At 40.8% G+C, this 12,143-nt stretch overlaps 1 protein-coding gene across 3 annotated transcripts in view; it reads right to left on the bottom strand.

Moving 5' to 3' along the window:
• The window catches only part of mapkbp1 (mitogen-activated protein kinase binding protein 1), a 113,684-nt gene that overhangs the window by 73,674 nt on the left and 27,867 nt on the right, over positions 1–12,143 (bottom strand). For all 3 annotated transcript variants that reach the window (XM_034194815.1, XM_034194817.1, XM_034194818.1), the window contains exon 2: positions 8,483–8,574. In XM_034194815.1, the coding sequence (XP_034050706.1) occupies positions 8,483–8,574 (92 nt within the window). The remainder of the gene's footprint in view (positions 1–8,482; positions 8,575–12,143) is intronic.

Genomic DNA, 12,143 nt, shown 5'->3' with positions numbered 1-12,143 from the left:
ACATGCTTACTGTCGCTGATGTCACTGATCTGTAAGGAAGCTTTAGTGGTCAGACCGTTCATGCAGACTGGATTCCTACAGTGTTTCTTCTGCACCAGCAAACACATGGCAGTTAACCAATCACAACACACAGAGCTCCACACAGGAAGCTGCTCACCAAACCAACAGCACGGAGGCTCTAAAAACCACAGAGCAGCACCAGCTGGTGCAAACACAAAGAGTTGCATGGTATATTAACAGGATGGTTCCATATCACATCACACCCAGAGGGTCTCAGGTCACCCTCTCCCACTCCCACCTAAAACTCAGTGCTGCTCCAACACTACACCTCTGATCTTATCAGTCCAAATCCAGACATCTGTAGCTCCTTTGATACGGCATGAACAGCTTTGAAGCAGAAGTAATTTAATTATTACCAGAGGCTCTCTGTGACTTCAGTCCCGTCTGAATGCACCACTGCAGTCATATTTAAGGACTGCAGGCTCCCATGGCTACTTTTACCTTAAAAGACTGCATCAGTTTATACTCTTTGCATGCAAACTGTCACATCACTAAATAGTTTGTCATACGTACAGAGTAGAACTTCTGTATCAGTCTGTTCATACAGTCCCTGGAATCGTGACCAGGTCATCTTCTTTTGCAGCAGATTAAAAAAAAAAAAATTTAAAAAGCAATACATGTAATAAATACACACTCGGGGATGGGGGGAGGTGATCTGTTTTGTGCTTGTGACAGATCAACCCAGTCTCACGTTTTTTTTTTTTGTTTGTTTTTTGTGCTCCCGTGACGAAATGAGTCAAATTTTTGTGACGGGGCTTTTTTTTTTAACTCATTATTCCTAACTCTACTCCTACCCCTCACCCTAACCTTAACCATAACCTAATCTTACTGTTTCCCCCCACCCTAACCACAACCATAAACCCGGACCCCCGCTTCACTTTTCATTTCGTGCAGCCATCACGGAATGAATTACAATGAATTTGTGCTGCCGTGACGAAAATGAGGCGCTTTTCGTCACAATATCACAAACCAATAGATTAATGTATATTTCATGCTGCTGAATCACGACATGCTGTAAGACCAGGTTGGACATATAGACTGTGCATATCAAGTTATCCACAAGCAAATATTAAGTTCTTTCAGTACTTGTCAACAGTAAACTCAAGGGAAAGAGTGGCGGTCTGTACGACATGTACCTGCCTGTTACCTAGCGACCACTGGGATAGGCTCCAGCCCCCCGTGACCCTTAACTGGAGTAAGCTGGTATACAAAATGAATGAATGAATGCTCCCAGTTGCTCAAGGTCACTATAGCGGATCCAGTACAGGTCCACTTTGGGATTTGTCAAGTTTTATGCCGGATGCAGAAGGGAGGTGATGAGCTTGTGGTTAAGCAGTGGGCTTGAGCCCAGAGGATCCTCAGTTCAAACCACTGCCAGACTGGAAATCATGAAGGGCCCTTGTGCAAGGTCCTTAGCCCCCCAATTACTCATGATGTGCAGGTGAGTGACTTGCATGGCAGCACCCTAACATCGGTGTGTGTGTGTGTGTGTGTATGTGTGCGTAAATGGGTTTCTGACTCAGATGGAGAAGTGTGATATAAATACAGTCCATTTACCATTCCTGATGCACCTCCAGCCCTACATGGAGAAACACACACACAATACTAAATACTGATCAGGACTGACTGTGCTGAGGTGTGCCAGGACCAGGTGTGCAGGGTGAAACCACTCCCTACATGTCAACAAGGGCTGCTGGACAGATGAGTTACGTCATCTCAGTAACTTGCAGTACCAGAAACAACACCACAAAGTCACTAACGGTGGCAGAGCGTTTAGTGGTATCAATGCTGGGAAAAGACTATTTGTTCTGTCATTTTAAAACAACAACAACAAACTTGAAGCAGCAATAAAAACAGAGTAAAAGGAACAGTACTGCACATTATGTTGACATATGAAAAATAAATTTGTATGCCCACAGGCGAGATGGTCATTTTTCCTCAATCACTCATCTTCAACTGCTTACTCCTATAAAGAGTCATAGGGCATGAGGCGGGGTACACCCTAAACAGGAGATACGTATATCATCCATACAATAAGGCAGGAGCACCAGGACCCCAAAGACTTGGACTTGTGTTCTACAAAGACAATAGCATTGCCAAACACTTCCATCTGGGGAACCCATGATTACAGAAACTCTTCCCAGGCTTCTCCTGACCTCAAAAGTCTAGGATCCAGAGATATGAATGTGACACACACACACACACACACACACACATTACCTGTGTCGGTGTGTGTGCGCGTGTGTGTGAATGGGTTTCTAACTCGGATGGAAAAAGTGTGACTCAAGTCTTTAAAAACACTGTTTCCTCACTCAGCATCTCAAGAGCTGTAATCAGGGCATCCATTGATTCCACAAATATCACAGCATCGTCAACAAAGTCAAGGTCAGTCAACCCTGACTCACTGACAAAGGCACCTACACCGTTCTCCATAACCCCAACCAACACCCAGTGCAAGTTGTACGTAATCCATAAACACATATCAATAAAGTACAAGGAAGAAAAAAGTTGCATTTACAACCTCAATTCCACTGAATTTTAGGATGTTGTGTAAAATGTAAATAAAAACAGTATACAATGATTTGCAAATCCTCTTCAACCTATATTCAATTGAATACACCATAAAGACAAGATATTTAATGTTCAAATTGATAAACTTTATTGTTTTTGTGCAAATATTTGCTCATTTTGAAATGGATGCCGCAACATGTTTCAAAAAAGCTGGGACAGTGGTATGTTTACCACTGTGTTACATCACCTTTCCTTCTAACAACACTCAATACGCGTTTGGGAACTGAGAGCACCAATTGTTGAAGCTTTGTAGGTGGAATTCTTTCCCATTCTTGCTTGATGTACAACTTCAGTTGTTCAACAGCCCGGGGTCTCCGTTGTTGTATTTTGTGCTTCATAATGCACCACACATTTTTAATGGGCGACAGGTCTGGACTGCAGGCAGGCCAGTCTATTACCCACACTCTTTTACTACGCTGTTGTAACACGTGCAGAATGTGGCTTGGCATTGTCTTGCAGAAATAAGCAGGGACATCACTGAAAAAGACGTTGCTTGGATGGCAGCATGTGTTGCTCCAAAACCTGGATGTACCTTTTGGCATTGATGTTGCCATCACAGATGTGTAAGTTGCCCATGCCTTGGGCACTAACACGCCCCCATACCATCACAGATGCTGGCTTTTGGACTTTGTGCTAGTACCAATCTGGATGGTCTTTTTCCTCTTTTGTCCGGAGGCAGAGGTGTCAAGTCCAGCTTCAGAAAGTAAAAACCCTCTCATGTGTTGCTTCTACGTGTGCACCTAAAACAGGTGATGTCAATAATTAGCTCATCCACCTGCCTGAAGAGATGAACTAATTACAATCAGCTGGTTTATTGGGAAGATGGAACAAATATGTGGCTGGACTTTTACTTTCTGAAGCTGGATTTGACACCTCTGTCTGGAGGACACAATATCCATGATTTCCAAAAACAATTTGAAATGTGGACTCATCAGACCACAGCACACTTTTCCACTTTGCATCTGTCCATTTCAAATGAGCTCGGGCCCAGAGAAGGCGGCGGTGTTTCTGGATGCTGTTAATGTATGGCTTTCGCTTTGCATGGTAGAGTTTTAACTTGCACTTGTAGATGTAGCAACGAACTGTTAACTGACAATGGTTTTCTGAAGTGTTCCTGAGCCCACGTGGTAAGATCCTTTACACAATGATGTCAGTTTCTAATGAAGTGTTGCCTGAGGGATCGAAGGTCACGGGCATTCAATGTTGGTTTTCGGCCTTGCTGCTTACATGTAGAAAGTTCTCCAAATTCTTTGAATCTTCTGATTATACTATGGACTGTAGATGATGGAATCCCTAAATTCCTTGCAATTGAACGTTGAGAAACATTGTTCTTAAAGTGTTGGACTATTTTTTCACGCAGTTGTTCACAAAGTGGTGATCCTTGTCCCATCTTTGCTTGTGAATGGCTGAGCCTTTTGGGGATGCTCCTTTTATACCCAATCATGACACTCACCTGTTTCCAATTAACATGTTCACCTGTGGAACGTTCCAAACAGGTGTTCTTTGAGCATTCATCAACTTTACCAGTCTTTTGTCCCAATTTTTGTGAAATGTGTTGCAGGCATCCATTTCAAAATGACCAAATATTTGCACAAAAACAACAAAGTCTATCAGTTTGAACATGAAATATCTCGTCTTTGTGGTGTATTCAATTGACTATAGGTTGAAGAGGATTTGCAAGTCATTGTATTCTGTTTTTATTTACATTTTACACAATGTCCCAACTTCATTGGAACTGGGGTTGTAGTCAAAGCATTCATCACACTGAGAAAAATTTCAGTAAGAGTGGTCAACCTTTAAACCCAAACAGTTGGAAATGTGGTGCATGTGCAAGCTTTCTTTAACCACTTGATGGCTTTAATCTTATTTACTTCTACATAATGTCATTAGCTGTTGACGTACCAGGCATGGGACTGCACGTGTGTGACCTGTGTAAGCTTTTTGTAACTCGCCAGTACCATGACGCATAGCATGTTATTACATAACACCGATGTAGTACCGGAAAGCTGAGAGGACAAATTACTCTCTGAATATTTACATCAAGTAATTCCGTTTTGTATTTTGGATAAGTAGTGTGGATAAAACATTATGTTGTGGTATATAAGTAATTACGCACATTGTGAATCTTTATGAAATACCATTTAAAAGCACCTTGTAGCGCAGTAGGCTCTCCGGATGAGCATGCACACTACATTCTTGGTAACAGGGCTATTCCACAGAACACCATTCCTTCCTGTTTAATCCCAAATAGCAAATCAGGGCATGTTTTGAAGCATCTTAGTAACTTCTTGATCCATCTTTGTCCATCTTGAACAAACTTGGCATACATAGTAGTTCTGGCCATCATCTGCACCAGATTTGAAATTGGGTTCCAATTATAAAGTGTTGAAAATTTCATCCTGATTCTCAAAACACCATACTATACCACGTTATTTATATAGCACATTTCACAAACATAGTTTCCAAAGTGCTGTACAAAAAAAAAAAAAAAAAAAAAACATACACCGAGGACCACAAAATCATTGACAGTACGTGGTAACTTCCAGGTATTTGCGATCTTAACGGCTTCAATCACAGTTGAACTTCTTTACACGGGGTATTTGTTGGGACTATGGGCCCCTTCACACACAGTGCATATGTACAACTCACGGCGACACCCGTCGGAGCAGCTCGTATGAGTGAACCATGACACATTGCGCTGACGGGCAGGCATGCACAATGTCGGTGCGACGGTTTGTGCACGTGGGAACACACTGTCACCAGATCTCCACAGCTGCTTCTGTCGGCAGCCACACCTACTGTCAGTTCAGCGCACACACCTAAGCCACACTTGTAGGGCACTTAGACAAATTTCACTGGCAGCACAACAATGATTGTCTGCTGACTGTTGTCATGTTAATAGTAAGAATGGCCACACATTTTCTAAGTGCCAAAGGAGTGGTGTCAGATGTATGTGCGTGTCACCTGGAATTTGGCCCACACCTGCCGCAAGAGGGATTGATGGGCTTGCACAGCACAGACAGTCTTTCAGCCGCTGGTGTGCGCAAATAATTGTACCAACAGGTGTACAAGGCAGCTGCGATTTTACTCGTTTTGCACATGATTCCTGCTTCATGTGCACTTCATGCGCAAATCGACCAAATTCGCATGATGTGTGAAGGGGCCCTATGGCTTGAAACCTCTTTGATCGTGCTCCATCTGGGTAAAAATTTGAAGCCAAAGCAGCACCTTTTCTTTTGCTGTTGATGGGTGAGTTGCCAGGTCTGGACTTTATAAAGGCAGCCTGTTAGGAAGCAAGTAGTTTCATCCCATTTTTGCACTTTTTTTGGATTATGGGTGATCATAGTAGAACACACTCTGTGGAATAGGGGTGTGAGCAAAGGCTCATCAATTAAAATCAACATGTGACAGTGAAAAAAGGGAAAATGGCAAAAAAGCATGACAAAATTAAGACTCAATTAAAGCCCACAGCAAAATGGCCATTTTCAGCATAAAAATGGCTACCATTTACAAATGAACAAATCTACACAAATAATTTTGGGACAGGAACAATGTCAATGGCCAATATTGTGCCATTGTTAAAAGAAAAGTTATCAGACAGTTTTTGAGAAAATTGGGTCCAAGTACCCAAACTGGCTGTTTTCGGCATAAAAATGGCTATTTCCAAACAAACGTATCTTTGACTATAATTTTTGACGTGAAATATGTCAATGACCCATATTATGCCCTTGACAAATTAGAAAAAAGTTATCAGTTTTTGAGAAAATTGCCTTTAAGTGCTCATAATGGCTATTTTCGGTAAAAAAAAAATGGCCGCCATTTCCAAATGAACTAATCTATGAATATGATTTTTAGACAGGAACAATGTCAATGACCCATATTAGAAAAAAGTTAGACAGTTTTGAGATATCACAATAAACGGACGACGAAGGCACCAAATGATAACAACTATGACGGACGTTGCGCCACAACCTAGGGTGAGTGGCCTATTGGCCAGTAACCCAACAAAAATGAATAAATAAATAAAAACATAAATGATAAAGCAAGCATTTGTAAAAACAAAACCAACCCCCCCCCCCAAAAAACCCACCTTTCGTTACATTGTTTCCCACCTCTACAGTGAAGTCCATATGTTTACATACACTTTGACTAAAAACATTCAAACTTAATTTTCCCAAACACTAAACACTGTTTTTACACAAAAGATTTATTACAAATACTGATAACAGAGATTTATAATCAACTTTTATCTACCATATCAGATTTTCACCAATTCACAAGTTTACATATATTTTGTTAGTATTTGCTAGTACTAACTTTAAATTGTTGAATTTGAACTTCTCAATATTTTGCTGGAATTTTGGAGCATTCCTCCAGAGAGAACTGGTGGAAATTGGTCTACTTTGTGGGCCTCCTTGCAGAGCCACATGTTTTCAATCCAGTCCACAGATTTTCTGTGGAATTCAGTCAGGATTTGACTGTACCAACACTTGCTTTTTTTGTCTGTAAACCACTGATTGTATGAGAACATTGAAAGTATGCTGGGACTGTTGTGCTGCCTTGGATCTGCTCCGCTCCCCCTCCCTTCCTTATTCTCAAGGTTCCGCATTACGGAGCGATTCCACACACCTGCCAGCAATCACCATCGCCTGTATTTAAACCCCGGTCCTGCCTCTCTACAATCGCCAGACACTCAGCTTTGCCTGTGTGGCACCTGACCTCTGTATTATTCCTCGCGTTTCTCTTTGTGATCAGTCCCAGCAGTTTCTGACCTCTGTGTTTCTTATACCTCCAGCATTCCTGCCTCCTGTCAGCTCCGTCGCGGCCACCTGGTCCTAGTTCCACTCACCACCTGGTCTAAGAGTTCCTCCCATCAAGCATTCTGGCCTCAGTGTCTCCTTCCTGGATTTATTGCATATTTCAGTTATTGTTATTTGGCTTTTTCTTACTCCCTGCATTTTGGGTCCTAACTTTGTCCTCTGGTCTTATCACAACAGCGACTGTTGTTTCATTAGAAGTAGTTGTTTGAAACAAGCTTTCACTTTATGGCTAATGACTTGGGGTGTTTTTTTAAGATTTCCAGGTAATGCTCCTCTATCGCTGTGCCATTTAGTTTATGAAGTGCACCAGTCCTACTCCTTACATATTCCCCCGCACAGCATGATACTGCTGAATGTCAGGAATGTGACTTGTGGAAATCCATGTTTCTCCTCTTGATGCCTTGGCATAATTATTTTCCCATATTTCTAAAAGCAGACAGCCACTGACTCTATTGGGTAAACCCTTGAATACAGACACAGATACCTCATTATGGCAGTCAGAAGCTTCTAAAAGTACTGTAATTATACATTTCTGGAACTTTCCATGCTTTTTTAAACAGGCGGTCAACTTTATACATGTGTGCTTAAATAAGTTCATGTGGAAATAAAGTAGCTATTCTAATTGATTGAACACATGCACTGTTTGGTAATATGAAATAGTAATATACATAATGACATGAATAGCAGAAGCTGTATGTGTCAGAAGGTTGAACAGCCTGTGGTTCACCGTGGTGCTCAAGGGCATTTCAAAACTAAGCCGCAACCTAGGATTTAACCCAGTAACCCTTCGATATATGGACAATTCACACCACTGCCTGCAGTATAGTTGTTCCTCAACAAAAGCATGAAAAGGTAGAACAAACCACCACTGAATCAAAGAATAATTAAACACTGTAAACCACAGTGCGGACATACAATCAGAGATATTAACCAACCATGTCTCTGTTGTCTGATGGTACGTGTGGTCCATACTGGCACAACAAGACACAAAAGGTCTCACAAACAGAGTTCAGGCTGAGTGAGTTCCTCACCCAGCAGGATACGCCAACAGTCCAGTTCGTGGGTCACAAGCCAGTGCTCTGTTTCCTGGGGCCGTGATACCCAGAACCTTCTCCAAGGTCACCTGCAAGTAAAAAGTCAAAGGTCATTTGCTGTTAGTCACCATCAGACACAGTAAGTTAAATAAATTAGATAAGGATACAAAATGTTCACCATTTGTCTGCAAAACTGGACTGATCAGGTTTAGATGCTGACAGCAAGAATTTTCACCACTTTCTACCACTGAATCATAGCTTGGTTGAATGTTTATAGCGTGGAATTTTGACAACTCTGGTGCATTTTAAAGACTAATAAATTATGCACTTGATTAATAAAGAATAACAGGCGTATCTTTATTTTGCAGCTTTACATGACATGCAGTCATTTTACGCCAAAATTCTTTTTGTTGATCTTGAATATAGTGTCGACTGTTTTAAGGAAAAATGGAGAAATAAATTTAATGTACACTTACTGATAAACACCTCATTTCTTTAAAAGAGCTGTTTGGTTGTAGCTATATTAACTAAATTGTAGACCTTAACAGCCTGCAATGCTGCACAAGTGTTTCTGATCAATCCTGGGTTTTTGATAAATGTCACTGCATTTATATGTCACTTTTATGGGCAAAGTGCTTTACAATGATGCCTCACATTCACCCAGTCACACACACCCATGTCAGGGTGCTGCCATGCAAGGCGCTCACTACAAACCTGCAGCAACTTGGGGATTAAGGACCATGCCAAGGGTCCTGACTGATTTTCTGGTCTGACAGGGATTTGAACCACTTCACCATCGCCTCCCTTTTAATTAATCAGACCTACTTAACCTAGATCAGTGGTTTTCAAACTGTGAGGCATGCTCCCCCTGGGGGGCGCCAGAGTTCTTCAGGGTGGGCACAAGGGATGGGTATCATGAACCGGTTCTTTTCAAGAATCATTAAGAAATTATTCAATCCACCGACATCAATAGCCTTTTTGTTTAACGGTTCCCTTATTGGTCCTTCAGAGCAGCCGTTGTTTTAGAGGATGTTTAATCGGGAAAATGATCATTTCTTTACGCTGATTGCAGACCCTGCAGTGGGTCTGTAGTCAACCGCTTCTGCAGTGGCTGTTCTTGAAGCTATGAAGCAGTGCTCCGATCCACTGCTTCGTTGGTTCATTGCTTCTTTGCTTTTCAGAAGCAGCAAGTCCACTTCTTAACCCCTCTCAAAGCCATTTAAAGATGTCAATCATGAGTCACTTTTGTGCGGATTAAAGTCACTAACTGGGACTCTTGTCTTGTTGCAGGAAAGAAAATAGAATTGTCCTTTGTTCCGTTCGCACAGCTCCAAACGCTGCACCACTCTCTACCGAGACAAGTTAGAAAGACAGAGTCCGGTTGGAATTAATAACTTCAAAGCGAATCACTGTTTAAATCAAATGACACCTCTTTCCAAATGCTGTAACACAGACAACAGACTAAAATGTTTTTTCCCTCCCAAAATAAGACGTCCTGCGTTCTTTATGAATTATATTGATGTTGACTTGCAGCACAGCTGGCTCTAAGAGCTCAGCTCAGAGGTATAGAGTGACATTTGTGCCATTAATGTCTGAAAGGAAATGCTTTTGAGAAAAAAACTACAGATTTTATTTTTATTTAAGCCCAGAAATCAAGGATCCAGTAACCAATTTCATGTTTATTTACTTTAAGACTTAATAAAATGTTACTGACATAGAAAACCTGTAAAGCCTACTTTTACTACACAGAAAATTCACAAGAGGTATTGATAAGGAATCGAATCGATAAGTGGACTCGATAAGGGCATTGACAGATAAAATCTTATTAATACCCATCCCTGTTTGAATGAATGTCTATGTTAGAATGTGTTAGTTATGCCAAAGACATTTAAAAACACACAGATGTTTAAATGTTTAAAAAACGATGTTTAAAATATGAGAAAAGATAAAAATAGAAGAATAGAAAGTTCTTTAAAAACACATGTTTAAAATGGGTGCAAAATGTGTGAAAGAATAGAAAGTTCTTTAAAACATGCTTAAAAGGTTTACAAAGGCTGTAAAATGTGTAAATACACACAGTTCCTTATAACACACAAATACTTTAAAAATGTGTTTAAGACGTGTAAAAGAATAAAAAGAAACACACGAAGACATTGAAATTGTGTGTTCTCTGAGAAGAGCCTCACTGTCCCACACTTTGAAAACCCCTGACCTAGATTATCTAAAACCTGTTCAAAGCTGCAGCCTCACTTTGACAAATATGGATCCCAAAAACCCCCGGTCTAAAACTGTGATAAACGGGCAGGTGAAGATAAAGATTACCCACAAATGTAATAGCACATGGTTTAATGATGTAACACATATGCAAAAACATCTCGTATCCTAAACGTAGCAAACCCACAGTAGAACTACAGCATAACCTTGGTGCTTCTGGAAAACCCTCTGATGGCGTTATGGCAAGTATGGAAATTTAAGGAATTAGAAAAGACTGTAATGGAAAAAACAAATTTTGAGCATCTTGAAAATCCTGCCACAGTTAAAACAAGTCCACAGAACAATGACAGAATATTCCAGTGAGTCACAGACATCCTCCTGACTCTCTAAGGGTTTTCAAGGTAAGGACAAGGTTCCAAACATGACCTTCCAGGAAACACATGCATAAACATGAGGACAGGACTTAAATCTAAAGTTTAAACCTCCCCTTCATCAGCGATCTACAGGCACCAACATGTTAATTACTGGGTTATGTATTGTTTGGAGGACTGTGCCACTACTCAGACTACAGCAGTATCGCTGTACTTTTATTTGTGTGTGTGTGTGCGCGCATACTCAAATTAATCTAAAAAGGTTCTCTCCCTCATGACCATCTCATATTTACATTGTCATTTTCCACTTTCCCTTTACTCTCTAAAAGGAACAGCGTATCTCCTACTTTCGTGTCCAGATTCCATCAGAACAAGAGCTCAAACCACAGGGGAAAGAGCATAAACGTGACTCATCATTAGTGATGATGTAACCAAACACTGACTCATTCAGAGAGGTAACACCGTCCCTACAGTCTGAACATACCCATCTAAGGACACAACAAGTTGACAAAATCAAATACTGATCTAATCTTCGGCATTAAGTCGGGGTGGATGAGAATCGATTCTTAGATGCATCACAATGTGGACAATTCTGAATCACTTCACAGATGTCAAAAATAAATTTTATAAATGTTAATTGAAGGAGTGGGCAGGAATGCAGGTGCTGGTCACTGTTAACGAGCAGTTTTCACGTTGCTTACGTAAATCTGCAGTTTGACTTTTACTCGAGTAATTTTTTTTTCAGCCAGTTACATACTTTTTATTTAAGTACATTTGCCACAAAGCTTCATTGTTACAACCATTCTGCTCCAATCTGGTGGAGGCTATGCAGAGCAGCTGCTGTGCAGCGAAATGAAACAACAACAACAACAACCATCCATTTTTGGACAATGAGAAATGTGACACACAAAAGAACAAGAAGCACCTAATGACAAAATCTGGCTACTTCTGAACACAGTTTTTACTGTGAAATCTAAACCATAGTTACACAACAGAATGCTTGCTGAGCCTTGAAGAATATCTCTGCTTTTAATATATGTTGTTGGGCGCATCATGTTGGAGTGCACTGTGTA

This window comes from Thalassophryne amazonica, chromosome 19 (assembly GCF_902500255.1).
Source record: "Thalassophryne amazonica chromosome 19, fThaAma1.1, whole genome shotgun sequence".
NCBI lineage: Eukaryota > Metazoa > Chordata > Actinopteri > Batrachoidiformes > Batrachoididae > Thalassophryne > Thalassophryne amazonica.
This window is presented reverse-complemented; position numbering and strand designations above follow the sequence as displayed.